Source organism: Canis lupus, chromosome 28, assembly GCF_011100685.1.
Source record: "Canis lupus familiaris isolate Mischka breed German Shepherd chromosome 28, alternate assembly UU_Cfam_GSD_1.0, whole genome shotgun sequence".
Classification (NCBI taxonomy): Eukaryota; Metazoa; Chordata; class Mammalia; order Carnivora; family Canidae; genus Canis; species Canis lupus.
The window spans coordinates 1,240,306-1,254,855 of record NC_049249.1 but is presented as its reverse complement, the minus strand read 5'-3'; the positions used below and the strand labels follow the sequence as shown (position 1 = coordinate 1,254,855).

Below are 14,550 nucleotides of genomic sequence, written 5' to 3'. Positions count from 1 at the left end.
TTCTGTATCTCTGAATGTACAGGTCTAAGAGTGTTCCTGGTTATATCTCCAGGAGTAGAATTATTAAACCCTATGATAAACAAACCTTCAACTTTCCCAGAGAATAGAAAATCGTTTACAAAAATGTTATACTCTATTTCCCCCCCTATAATCTCAATTGAACTTTAGCATTACCCAAGATTGTTTACTCCATCTTTACTGAGGTATAATTGACAAATTAAAATTGTATACATTTTATGCATAAAACTCCTTGTTTTGATATATGTGAAATCATTGCCACAATCTAGCTAATCAACACTCCTATCATCTCACATGGTTAACCACTTTCTTTTTTACTTTTCTTGTGATGAGAACACTTAAGATTTACCCTCTTAGCATATTTTAAACATATAACACAGTATTGTTAACTACATTCACATTGTTAGTCTTCAGAATTTATTCATCATGCATAACTGAAATTTTGTACCCCTTGACCATCATCTCTCCATCAGCCTTTTTCACCAGCCCCAGGGAAACAATTTACTACTCTCTGCTACTCTCTGGTTCTATGAGTTTGGCTACATATAAGTTAGATCATGCAGTATTTATCATTTTATATCTGGCTTATTTCACTTACCATAATATCTTCCAGGTTCCAAAGGTTGTTCCAAAGGTATTACTCAAGATTTTTATTATCAACCTTAAAAATGTAAAATGGTATCACATTGTGGCCCTGATTTTCATTTTTCTGATTATTAATCAGCTTGTAAGACTTCACTGATACTACAGACTGGTTTGAGAAGAACTGAAATCTTTAAGATTTTTTAGTTTTCCTGTACATTATGGCACACTTTTGCTTTTTTAGGTCTTCTTTAATCCAATGAACTACAGTTTTCTCCATGTAAATCTTGAGTAACTTTCCTTAGATTTATAATATATATGTGACATATTTATTTTATATAAAATATATTTATATCATATAAAATATAAATATTTCTGTAATTATATTATACATATATAAATATATCAATAAATATATAAATTTATATATTTATTAATTTAATGTATGATTTATTATTTTCCATATATATTTGTACATATACATACATACTATTGGTGGTGGTGTAATTTTTATTTTTTAAAATTTGTTTTCTGTTCATTACTGGTGTATAGCAATCTAGCTGATTTTAAAAATATTGGCCTTGGGGTACCTGGGTGGCTCAGTCAGTTAAGTGTCCAAATCTTGATCTTAGCTCAAGTCTTTATCTCAGGGTCAGGAGTCCAAGTCCTATGTTGGTCTCCAAGCCAAGTGTGGAGCCTAACTTAAAAAAAAATGACCTTATATTCAGCCATATTATTATTTTTGACAAATAATCTGACTCTGAGAGGCTTTCTATGTAGAAAAACATATCATCGGAGAATATAGTTTTTTCTTCCCTCTCAATGCTTATTCTTGAGAGTCCTCTTTAAAGAAAAAATCTGCACTAACCAGACCTCCAGACAATAATGAAAAGAAGTGGAGATATAGGGCATCCCTCCTTTGCCCTAATTTTAAAGGGATTGCATCTCTGTGGCTCACCAGAATAATGTTTGTTGTTTGTCTGTGTGTGTGTGTGGTAGATACGTTTCATCGGGTAAAGAACATTTCTGTTCATTTCTAGTTGATTCATTTTTTTTTATCATGAGTGAGCGATGAATTTTATTAAATACTTTTCTACATCAATTGAGATAATTGTATGTTTTTTCTATTTTAACTCAATATGGTACTTACCACCCCTTTTTATTCTTATTATTTGTATCTTCTCTCTTTTCTTCTTTTCTCTTCTGTGAGAAGTTGGGTCATATTAGCTTTTTTTTTTATTGATTTTTTAAATTTTTTCATACTATTAGCTTTTTATTTTATTTTATTTTTTTACTTACAAATTTACTTTTTTATTGGTGTTCAATTTGCCAACATATAGAATAACACCCAGTGCTCATCCCGTCAAGTGCCCACCTCAGTGCCCATCACCCAGTCACCCCCACCCCCCGCCCACCTCCTCTTCTACCACCCCTAGTTTGTTTCCCAGAGTTAGGAGTCTTTCATGTTCTGTCTCCCTTTCTGATATTTCCCACTCATTTTTCTCCTTTCCCCTTTATTCCCTTTCACTATTTTTTACATTCCCCAAATGAATGAGACCATATAATGTTTGTCCTTCTCCGATTGACTTCTTTCACTCAGCATAATACCCTCCAGTTCCATCCACGTTGTAGCAAATGGTGGGTATTTGTCATTTCTAATAGCTGAGTAATATTCCATTGTATACATAAACCACATCTTCTTTATCCATTCATCTTTCGATGGACACCGAGGCTCCTTCCACAGTTTGGCTATTGTGGACTTTGCTGCTAGAAACATCGGGGTGCAGGTGTCTCGGCCTTTCACTGCATCTGTATCTTTGGGGTAAATCCCCAGCAGTGCAATTGCTGGGTCATAGGGCAGATCTATTTTTAACTCTTTGAGGAACCTCCACACAGTTTTCCAGAGTGGCTGCACCAGTTCACATTCCCACCAACAGTGTAAGAGGGTTCCCCTTTCTCCACATCCTCTCCCACATTTGTGGTTTCCTGCCTTGTTAATTTTCCCCATTCTCACTGGTGTGAGGTGGTATCTCATTGTGGTTTTGATGTGTATTTCCCTGATGGCAAGTGATGCGGAGCATTTTCTCATGTGCGTGTTGGCCATGTCTATGTCTTCCTCTGTGAGATTTCTCTTCATGTCTTTGCCCATTTCATGATTGGATTGTTTCTTTGGTGTTGAGTTTAATAAGTTCTTTATAGATCTTGGATACTAGCCCTTTATCTGATATGTCATTTGCAAATATCTTCTCCCATTAGGTAGGTTGTCTTTCAGGTTTGTTGACGGTATCTTTTGCTTTGCAAAAGCTTCTTATCTTGATGAAATCCCAATAGTTCATTTTTAAAGACAAACTTTAGGACTTGTCCACCCTCCCTATTGAATCTTTGCTTTCCGTTTTTTTCATTTCTGCTTTCGTATTTACTGTTGTCTTTCTTCTGCCTTTTCTTAGGTTTATTCGTTCCAAGCCTCTCCAATCAGTTGCTTAGCTCATTCCTTTCTCAGCCCTTCTATTCTAAGTATTTATATCTTTTCCTTCCAATTATTCCTTTATTTGCAATGCACATAATCAGATATGAAACATTTTCATTATCATTAGGTTCTGGCTATTTTTAATTTTTACTGTCATTTTTTATTTGACTTGTAAGTTATCTAGAAATGTGTTTTAACTCTTCCAAACATATGGAAACTGAATGTATTTTTTTTGATATCATCACCTGATTTGACTGCGTTGTGGTAAAAATTGTAGTCTGTATGTCAGCCATTCTTTGAAATTTTTGAGTTACTTAATTGGCCCAGATGTGGTAATTTTTTTTTGTAAATATTGCATGCATGCTCAAGAAGAATGGTTATTTTCTAACTGTTGGGTGCATAATTCTTTTTAAGTCCAATAGATCGATGTGTGTCTCAAATCTCCCCTATCTTTAATTTTTCAGAAACCTGCCATAACGATGGTGGATCTGACAGTTCTCCCTGACTTGCTGCGCTACAGGCACATGGGGCATGAATCTGTGAGCTCTGTGGCTGGTGAGGAGGAGGAGTATAGGAGCTCCTGAGGCCTCATGGTGACCTTGCCAGAGGAGGGGCACCATCCTGGTGGATATCAGAGCTGTGGGCTCATTCTCATCAGATTGGCAGAGCAGGTTACCTCCGGGTCACAGGCCAAGTCCACAGCCTTCCTCACAGGCTGGAGGCTGGGGTGCTCAGCCTGGGTGTGAGCTAAGCGAGTGAACGGATTCCTTTATGTGGCAGCCATCACTGAGACTTTGTACTGTGTCAAGTACTGGACCAGGTGCTCTTTTTTTTTTAATAATAAATTTATTTTTTATTGGTTCAATTTGCTAACTTGCAGAATAACACCCAGTGCTAGGACCAGGTGCTCTTGCCCCTGCCTTCACAGGCTCCCAGTCTAGGGGGAGTCATCCCAACCCCTGTGACAGGAGCAGACTCAGGTTAAGAACCTGGCATCTATTATATGGTCTCATTCATTTGGGGAATGTAAAAAATAGTGAAAGGGAATAAAGGGGAAAGGAGAAAAATGAGTGGGAAATATCAGAAAGGGAGACAGAACATGAAAGACTCCTAACTCTGGGAAACGAACTAGGGGTGGTGGAAGGGGAGGAGGGTGGGGGGTGGGGGTGACTCGGTGACGGGCACTGAGGTGGGCACTTGACGGGATGAGTACTGGGTGTTATTCTATATGTTGGCAAATTGAACACCAATAAAAAATAAATTTATAAAAAAAAAGAACCTGGCATCTATTATAGGTGCAAGGGGTGGGGCACCAACTCTGGCAGGGAGGAGGGGCGCATCACACCACTCTGAGGCCACTCCTCAGGCCCAGGTGCACAGCCCAGGTGTCAGGTCATCTTTTCAGATTCTAGCTTATGGCACAATTTTGAACGTCTATATTTCCCTTTTCTTCATTCAAGTAGGTGGCAGATGCTGCCTTTTCTGGTCTTGGAGGTTGTGGCAGGGTGAAAAGCAGAAGTTGCTGTAGGAACTTCCATTCCTGTATTTATATATGAAAGATTGAGCCTTAGAAGAGAACTCCAGAGATATTTTAGAGCAGAAGTTACATACCGATGCCCAGTTTGATCTGCCCTATGTAAGATCATTTTAAAATTCATTGCCAACACTTAAAAATGTGATTCCATAAAACATGGGACCTCTTTGTGCACCTGGCAGTGCTGGGCCTGCTTGCAGCAAAACTGATGCACTTCCCACAATCCCCAGCCACTGCCTGCGACTTATGCCTGCTCTGGCATTTTCTTACAGTTTGCTCAGGAAGTGAAATATTTATTCTGCAAACATCTCCATTAAGTGGGGCAGAAGTTTTGAAAGTTCACACGTTTCAGGAGAAGCAAAAGGGAGTATTTCCTGTTGTAGGTGAAGACTGAAAGTGTTTTGTACAAAATAAAGAGCGTCTCTGGATAGAGGGATGAAATCCCAGGCACCAAATGAAGCAAATGGCTTTTCTCACGAACTGGCTGCTCTGTTCATGTCCATCATTTGCATGAGACTCAGAGGAACAAACATGATCAGTGAGGTAGCTGGATTTGGCTGAGGAAGCTCAAGAATGAAAAGAGGCTAACTGCTCTCGGCTCATTTGGAAGGGGCCCAACACTTGTCATTAAGTGGCTGTACATTTTTAAAAGTGAGATTTTGTGCACATTTGAGTTGGTGGCTTGACAGTCAAGCAGGTGTCAAGGAGAAGTATGGGAACATATGGCCTCAAATCTGTTGGTTTGAGCCTGTTGAGAACCAAGGGTCTTCTGGCACTGGGTGCTTAATTTCAGGTCTGTGAACATGGATGGGAAAAAAGCCACATCTCTGTTCTCTAACCTCAAATGAAAACTTAACACATCTTTCCAATGTGAAGGTAGCCAATAAGCCACTGTGATATTACCACAAGGGGGACTTTATTGCTGGTAGCAATTGCAGGTTTTTTCACCCACATTCCAGCTGCTACAGATGTCTCTAAATATCCTTTATGTTTGTCACCATGTCAAGATTGTGGACTTACTGCACCTGTGCTAGATCTTGCTGTCCACTTTATAGAGCAAGAGGCATATATATTTCTATGTCATTTTCTAAATATTAATTTAATATTAATAATTAATCAATTATTAATTAAAATAATACTAAGTCTATTTTCTAAATATTTGGATAACTGTATTTCAATATAACTGGTTTCTTTTATGATCCTAGTTACTTTATTTTGGACATTAAAAAACTGTTATTCTGAGAATAATGGTATTCTGAGTCAGCCTCCCCAGACTGAGAGGCATAGATGGCACAAAAACAGTGACTCGGTACACTGTGAGCTGGTGAGGGGACTTCCTGTCCCTGACCCAGGTCCATGGGGGTTGCTGCAGGACTTGGACATCCATGCTGACTAGCTTTGCCCACATCCCTCTCTGAGACTTATCAGCCTGGGTCTTTGGGCAAGAATCTGCACCCAGGGGCACTGGTGTTCTCATGCAGTATGTGTGTGGCGGTGGGGAAGGGGACAGGTTACAGGAGATAGGTTGGGTGATAACTAATACCCCAGAAAGCCTCGGTGAGCCCTCATCATGGGCTAGCTCTCTTCCACCGATGGCAGAGCCAGGACATGTTGTTTCCTTTACTGCTGCCCTTTGACAGAGCCGAGAGGAACTGAGCAGTCCCCTGGCCGTGGAGGCAGCTTCCTCCTTGTCTGTCACGTGGAACTTGGCTCCTGTCCTTCACAGCCTTGGGTCACACAGCTACGTCGCCTGATCGGAGACAAGCCAGGAACAGCATGGGCTCGGGGGCCAGCATGCTGAGAGCCTTCCTCCTTCTCCTGGGTAAGTGAGGAATGCAGAAATGGGGTGGACGTGATTCTTCTGTGGCAGGGGTGCCTCAGTGAGTGGGAAACCAGGGGAGCATTAGCCCACTGGGGCTCAGTCCCTAAAGCACAGATGTGTCCCTTCGGATAGATGGCTTTTCTCATTTTGAGACTGAGACCCTGAGCAATGATTTTGTCTGTTTCATTCCATCTGCAACTTACAAATGCTTCTGGACAAGAGGAGAACTGGAAAGGGTCAGGTGGTAGAAAGAGCTTTGGGTTTGGGACCTAGACAAATCTGCTTTATTTATTTATTTATTTATTTATTTATTTATTTATTTTTTCAAATCTGGCTTTAAATTGTGGTTCTGTTGCTGACAAACTGCAGCAAGCTTCTTAGACTTTTTCTGTTTCTGAATCAATCAAGTGGGGGAGTGTAATAATGCATATCTTCTAGGATTGTATGAAAATGAAGTTCAATTTAATTAAGTCAAACTGAAATAATTAGATAAAATGAGAAAATGTGGGTACGTAGATGCTTCTCCGTAGTTAGTGGTGAATCAATCCTATTATGGAGTAGAGGAGGCTCTCAGGTTACCCAAAGGTATTCCGGCTTTTTGAAGTCATCTTTATTTCTGTGCATCAAAAGAAGGGAGAAAGGAGAAAGACAGAGACTAATATAAAACTAAGGCCAGAAATAGAGGGAGAAATATTAAGACCAGAAAAACAGACAGAGAGGAAAAATCGAAAGAGATAAAGATCAAGGCACAGAATGATGGTTAGAATGATATGTCTAAGGCGGAGACTGACGAGATAAAGGGCCATGCGACTTTGCAAAATCTGCTTTGCAGAAAATAACTGTTATTTCTTAGAAAGGCAACAAATGGCCCTTGTTTACACAGATGCTGTTTCTTAGAAGTTGCCCTGGGCCAAGATGCAAAAGCAAGCAGTCTATCTCCAGATCTAATCTTCCTTCAGGGGAAGCAAAAGCCTGTATCCTGGACATGGGCAGTGTTATTTCCGTGGCCAGGACTCTGTCAGAAGCCTGCATCCAGCCCAGGAGTGAACAAAGACCTTGGCTTTCAGGGAGTTAGCATGTCGGCAGGGAGCCTCGGTATCTACCAGTCTAGGCATGGAAATGGACGTGTGTAGTGAGTGGCGTGGCAGTGAGGGGTGGTTAGAACCAGCGCGCACTAAGTGTGCGCAGGCCAGAAAATGCAAAGTGTGCTCAGCAATGTGGCAGAAGCTGGCAGATGTCCTAATCTGTTTCTGCTTTTGACCTATCTAGATATACAGACCAGTCTATCCTGGGGTTGGGTGGGGGGTGGGGGAGGAAGTTAAATTTAAGAAATCCAATGGAAAAATGTGCATATGATACAAAGAGGCAGCTTGCTGAAGACTTACAAACAGAAAAATAAGCCTTGAAAATGCTCAAGATCCCAAATAAGAGGAATAGTAGTATGTGACATTTCTGAGTGCATTCGATGTGTTTCATTCCCTCTTAAACAATTTACGTGGGCAGCCCGGGCGGCTCAGCGGTTTAGTGCCACCTTCAGCCCAGGGCCTGATCTTGGAGACCCGGGATTGAGTCCCACTTCAGGCTCCTTGCATGGAGCCTGCTTCTCCCTCTGCCTGTCTCTGCCTCTGTGTGTGTGTGTGTGTGTGTGTGTGTGTGTGTGTGTGTGTCATGAATAAATAAATAAAATCTTAAAAAAAAAAAACACTTTACGTTAGCTCATTCTTTCCCCCAACAACATCATGAAATAGGTCCCACCATTGTCTGCATTTGAAGGATGAGGTTTTAATTAGTCGCCCAAGGTATCACAGCCAGTTAGTGTTTTCAGATACTTTAGTAGAGGCAGTAGTGTTGAGGAGTGTGTGCTTTACTCTAAACAACCTGATCCTCTGATCCTCTTCTGCAATTTACCAGCCGGGAGTTTGGGCAGATTGTCCACCCTCTCTGTGCTCAGTTTTTTCATCTGTAACTTGGGGATAGTGATTGTACCAGCCTCATAGAGCTGTTGAGAGAGATCAGTCTGTGACTGTATTTAAAGCATGTAGCTAGTATCTGACATGAAGTGAGCACTCACTATTGGAAGGAAATACAGCTAATCATTAACAGTTTCTTTTTTACTTTTTCTAGGAAATAGGATTATGAGACATATTTTAGTTTCTTTGTATTGGCATTTTTCATATTGATCTTCTATATTCTTAATACCAAATAAATACATTTCTGTGCATCAAAAAATAACACTATAGCCCATTGGAAATTGTAAGAAATAATTGAGCTTTTCCTTTATGAACTGGTGAAAGGGACCTGGGGATTATCTAGTGATACCATAGAGGGCAGGTGACCAGGCCAGTCACCCCAGGGCATATGTAAGAGCTATGCATGAGGGCTATTGGGGACATGGAAGGAAGAGGGACATTTCTGCCTAACTATTCCAGTGCTTGAGCCACTATTTCCCACACAGAGTAGTTGGAGAGTTAGGGGGAAAGCCAGTTTTCCAATATGCTAAAACTATTTTTAAGACTGAGTTCAATGCAACAAATATTCATGGACACCTTGAATGAACACATTTTAACTTAGCTTTTTGTTTTTATTTTTTAGATACATGTATTTGAATGTAGATAGGTAAGTCAACATACCTATAAAAGATAGAATGTCAGAAGTGGAGTTAATGCTCTTTGGGCCCCCCTCTGTCTTCTTTTCCTCTCTCCTCTGGAGGAAACAGCACCACCCCTGCTTTGACTGTGCTGTGTTACTTTCTAGGTGCCAGCATGTGACATAAATGTCACCACAGCATACTCAACATGTTACAGTATCGCCCATTCTCATCCTATAGATCAATGTATGTGTTGCAACTACCTTTTCAATTCTGTTGAAACACTCAGTCATAATTTAGGTATACCTTCTGGTACTGACTGAATTTAGATTCTTACTTTCTGCATAGTTACTGATGCTGTAATGAGCCTTCTTAGTCCCACCTCCTAGAACCCTCATGCAGCTGTTTTCTGGGAGAGAGTCTGGAAGAGGTGTTACTGTCATGAGTATGTGCAATCCTTCCTTCGTTGGATATTGCCAAATTGCTCTCCATTTGCAAGGTCTGGGCATATCTGTCTCCCTACAGGTTTAGTAATACTAAATAGTAACAGACTTCTTGCTTTTTTGCCAGAGATGTAAAATATTATCTCCAAGTTTTTAGGTTGTGTGTTCCTGATTACTAGTGAGAATAACCATTTTCCTTCTATTTATCAACCAGCCAGATTTCTTTTTCTATGAATTTCCTGGAGTTTTCTTTGGTTGTTGGTCATTTATGTATTTTTTATGGATATTAATTATTTGGTTCTGTCATGTGTTGCAAACATACTGTCTCAGTATGTTGCTTATATTTTATCTTTGTGGCATCCGTTGCTCTGCAGAAGTCTTAAATGGGATACAATTAAAGTTATCATTCTTTGACTTTTGTTATGTCTTAATTTTCCATCTTGTCTAAGAAACATTTTTTAAAGTAATTTTTTTTAATTTTTAAAACTATTTAATTTTAATTTATTTGGAATTTATTTTTGCATGGCCTAAACAAAGAATCTAATTATAGTTTTTTCTTTTTTTTTTTTGAATTTTTTTTATTAGAGTTCTATTTGCCAACATATGGTATGGCAGTGCTCATCCCGTCAAGTGACCCCTCAGTGTCCATCACCCAGTCACCCCATCCCCTGTCCGCCTCCCCTTCCACTAGCCCCCGTTCATTTCCCAGAGTTAGGAGTCTCTCATGCTTTGTCACCTTCTCTGATTTTTCCCACTCATTTTCTCTCCTTTCCCCTTTAATCCCTTTGACTATTTCTTATATTCCCCATATGAGTGAAACCATATAATGTTTGTCCTTCTCCGATTGACTTACTTCACTCAGCATAATACCCTCTGTTCAATTCATGTCGAAGCAGATGGTGGGTATTCGTCATTTCCGATGGCTGAGGAATATTCCATTGTATACATAACCCACATCTTCTTTATCCATTCATCTTTCGATGGACACCGAGGCTCTTTCCACAGTTTGGCTGTTGTGGACATTGCTGCTAGAAACATCAGGGTGCAGGTGTCCTGCCATTTCACCGTATCTGTACCTTTGGGGTAAATCCCAGGTAGTGCAGTTACTGGGTCATAGGGCAGCTCTATTTTTAACTCTTTGAGGAACCTCCACACAGTTTTCCAGAGTGGCTGCACCAGGTCACATTCCCACCAACAGTGCAGGAGGGTTCCCCTTTCTCCACATCCTCTCCAACATTTGTGGTTTCCTGCCTTGTTAATGTTCCCCATTCTCACTGGTGTGAGGTGGTATCTCATTGTGGTTTTGATGTGTATTTTCCTGATGGCAAGTGATGCAGAGCATTTTCTCATGTGCGTGTTGGCCATGTCTATGTCTTCCTCTGTGAGATTTCTGTTCATGTCTGTTGCCCATTTCATGATTGGATTGTTTGTTTCTTTGCTGTTGAGTTTCATAAGTTCTTTATAGATCTTGGAAACTAGCCTTTTATCTGATACATCATTTGCAAATATCTTCTCCCATTAGGTAGTTGTCTTTCAGGTTTGTTGACTGTTTCTTTTGCTGTGCAGAAGCTTTTTATCTTGATGAAGTCCCAATAATTCATTTTTGCTTTTGTTTCCTTTGCCTTCATGGATGTATCTTGCAAGAAGTTGCTGTGGCCAAGTCCAAAAAGGGTGTTGCCTGTGTTCTCCTCTAGGATTTTGATGGATTCTTGTCTCACACTTAGATCTTTCATCCACTTTGAGTTTATCTTTGTGTCTGGTGTAAGAGAATGGTCCAGTTTCATTCTTCTGCCTGTGGCTGTCCAATTTTCCCAGCACCATTTTTTGAAGAGACTATCCTTTTTCCAGGGGATATTCTTTCCTGCTTTGTCGAATATTAGTTGACCATAGCCTTGAGGGAACATTTCTGGGTTCTCTATTCTGTTCCATTGATCTATGTATCTGTTTTTGTGCCAGTACCACACTGTCTTGATGACCACAGCTTTGTAGTACAACCTTAAATCTGGCATTGTGATGCCCCTGGCTCTGCTTTTCTTTTTCAATATTCCCCTGGATATTCGGGGTCTTTTCTGATTCCACACAAATCTTGAGATTATTTGTTCTAACTCTCTGAAGAAAGTCCATGGTGTTTTGATAGGGATTGCATTGAAAGTGTAAATTGCCCTGGGTAGCACTGACATTTTCACAATATTTATTCTTCCAATCCATGAGCATGGAATATTTTTCCATCTCTTTGTGTCTTCCTCAATTTCTTTCAAGTGTTCTGAAGTTTTTAGGGTAGATCCTTTAACTCTTTGGTTAGGTTTATTCCTAGCTATCTTATGCTTTTGGGTGCAATTGTAAATGGGATTGACTCCTTAATTTCTCTTTCTTCAGTTTCATTGTTAGTGTATAGAAATGCCCCTGATTTCCAGGCATTGATTTAGTATCCTGGCACATTGCTAAATTGCTGTATGAGTTCTAGCAATCTTGGGGTGGAGTCTTTTGGGTTTTCTATGTAGAGTATCATGTCATCAGCGAAGAGGGAGAGTTTGACTTCTTCTTTGCCAGTCTGAATGCCTTTAATGTCTTTTTGTTGTCTGATTGCTGAGGCTAGGCCTTCTAGTACTATGTTGAATAGCAGTGGTGAGAGTGGACATCCTTGTCATGTTCCTGATCTTAGGGGAAAGGCTCCCAGTGTCTCCCCATTAAGAATGATATTTGCGGGATCCCTGGGTGGCGCAGCGGTTTGGGGCCTGCCTTTGGCCTAGGGCGCGATCCTGGAACCCAGGATCGAATCCCACATCGGGCTCCCAGTGCATGGAGCCTGCTTCTCCCTCTGCCTGTGTCTCTGCCTCTCTCTCTCTCTCTCTCTGTGACTATCATAAATAAATAAAAATTAAAAAAAAAATTAAAAAAAAAAAAAAGAATGATATTTGCTGTGGGCTTTTCGTAGATGACTTTTAAGATGCTGAGGAATGTTCCCTCTATCCCTACTCTGAAGAGTTTTGATCAGGAATGGATGCTGTATTTTGTCAAATGCTTTCTCTGCATCTGTTGAGAGGATCATATGGCTCTTGCTTTTTCTCTTGTGGATATGATCTATCACATTGATTGCTTTATGAGTATTGAACCAACCTTGCATCCTGGGGATAAATCCCACTTGACCATGGTGAATAATCTTCTTAATGTTCTGTTGGATCCTATTGACCAGTATCTTGTTGAGGATATTTGCATCCATGTTCATCAGGGATATTGGTCTATAATTCTCCTCTTTGGTGGGGTCTTTGTCTGGTTTTGGAATTAAGGTGATGCTGGCCTCATAGAACGAGTTTGGAAGTATTCCATCCCTTTTTATGTTTTGGAACAGCTTTAATAGAATAGGTGTGGTTTCTTCTTTAAACATTTGATAGAATTCCCCTGGGGAGTCATCTGGCCCTGGACATCAGTGTCTTGGGAGGTCTTTGTTGACTGCTTCAATTTCCTCCTTGGTTATTGGCCTGTTCAGCTTTTCTAATTCTTCCTGTTCCAGATTTGGTGTTTTGTGGTTTTCCAGAAATGTGCCCAATTCTTCTAGATTGCCTAATTTATTGGCGTTATGGCTGCTCATAAATATGTTTTTAAAATCGATTGTATTTCCTTGGTATGAGTTGTGATCTCTCTTTTTCATTCATGATTTTATTAATTTGAGTCTTTTTTTCCTTTTCTTTTTAATAAGGCTAGCTAATGGTTTATCTATCTTATGAATTCTTTCAAAGAACCAACTCCTGGTTTTGTTGATCTGTTCTACAGTTCTTCTGGTCTCTATTTCATTGAGTTCTGCTCAAATCTTTATTAACTCTCTTCTGCTTGGTGTAGGTTTTATTTGCTGTTCTTTTTCCAGTTCCTTTAGGTGCAAGGTTAGCTTGCATATTTGAGTTTTTCCCATTTTTTTGAGGGATGCTTTTATTGTGATGTATTTCCCTCTCAGGACTACTTTTGCTGTATCCCAAAGATTTTGAACGGTTGTATCTTCATTCTCATTAGTTTCCATGAATCTTTTAAATTCTTCTCGAATTTCCTGGTTGACCCTTTCATCTTTTAGCAGGATGGTCTTTAACCTCCAAGTGTTTGAATTTCTTCCAAGTTTCTTCTTGTGATTGAGTTCAAGTTTCAAAGCATTATGGTCTGAAAATATGCAGGGGACAATCCCAATCTTTTAGTATCGGTTAAGACCTGATTTGTGACACAGTATATGGTCTATTCTGGAGAAAGTTCCATGTGCACTTGAGAAGAATGTGTATTCAATTGCATTTGGATGTAAAGTTCTGTAATATCTGTGAAATCCATCTGGTCCAGTGTATCATTTAAAGCTCTTGTTTCTTTTTTTTAATAATAAATTTATTTTTTATTGGTGTTCAATTTGCCTACATACAGAATAACACCCAGTGCTCATCCCGTCAAGTGCCCCCCTCAGTGCCAGTCACCCATTCACCCCCCACCCCGGCCCTCCTCCCCTTACACCACCTCTAGTTCGTTTCCCAGAGTTAGGAGTCTTTATATTATGTCTCTCTTTCTGATATTTCCTACCCATTTCTTCTCCCTTCCCTTCTATTCCCTTTCACTATTATTTATATTCCCCAAATGAATGAGACCATATAATGTTTGTCCTTCTCCGATTGACTTATTTCACTCAGCATAATACCCTCCAGTTCCATCCACATTGAAGCAAATGGTGGGTATTTAAAGCTATTGTTTCTTTGGAGATGTTGTGCTTAGAAGATATGTCATTTGCAGAAAGTGCCGTGTTGAAGTCTCCCAGTGTTAGTGTATTTTTATCTAAGTATGTCTTTTCTTTGGTTATTGATTGATATACTTGGCAGCTCCCACATTAGGGGCATAAATATTCATGATTGCCAGGTCCTCTTGTTGGATAGATCCTTTAAGTATGATATAGTGTCCCTCTTCATCTCTTACTACAGTCTTTGGGATAAACTTTAATTTATCTGATATGATTGCTTTCCCTGCTTTCTTTTCAGGAGGATTTGAATGATAAATGGTTCTCCAACCTTTCATTTTCAGGCTGTAAGTGTCCTTAGGTCTCAAATGAGTCTCTTATAGCTAGCGAATAGATGGGTC

The 14,550-nt window shown here is 39.9% G+C and overlaps 1 protein-coding gene across 4 annotated transcripts in view; it reads left to right on the top strand.

The window, feature by feature from the left end:
• Positions 1-6,065: 6,065 nt before the first annotated feature.
• TMEM273 (transmembrane protein 273) overlaps positions 6,066-14,550 on the top strand; it is a 56,383-nt gene continuing 47,898 nt past the window's right edge. For 2 of the 4 annotated variants that reach the window (XR_005380358.1, XM_038578044.1), the window contains exon 1: positions 6,090-6,423. Coding sequence is in view for 2 of the 4 variants with exons in the window: in XM_038578044.1 (XP_038433972.1) it covers positions 6,378-6,423 (46 nt within the window). In the remaining 2 variants the exon portion in view is untranslated. Of the gene's footprint in view, positions 6,424-14,550 lie in introns of all 4 variants that reach the window. The other 2 variants (XM_038578045.1, XR_005380359.1) reach the window with 2 other exon arrangements.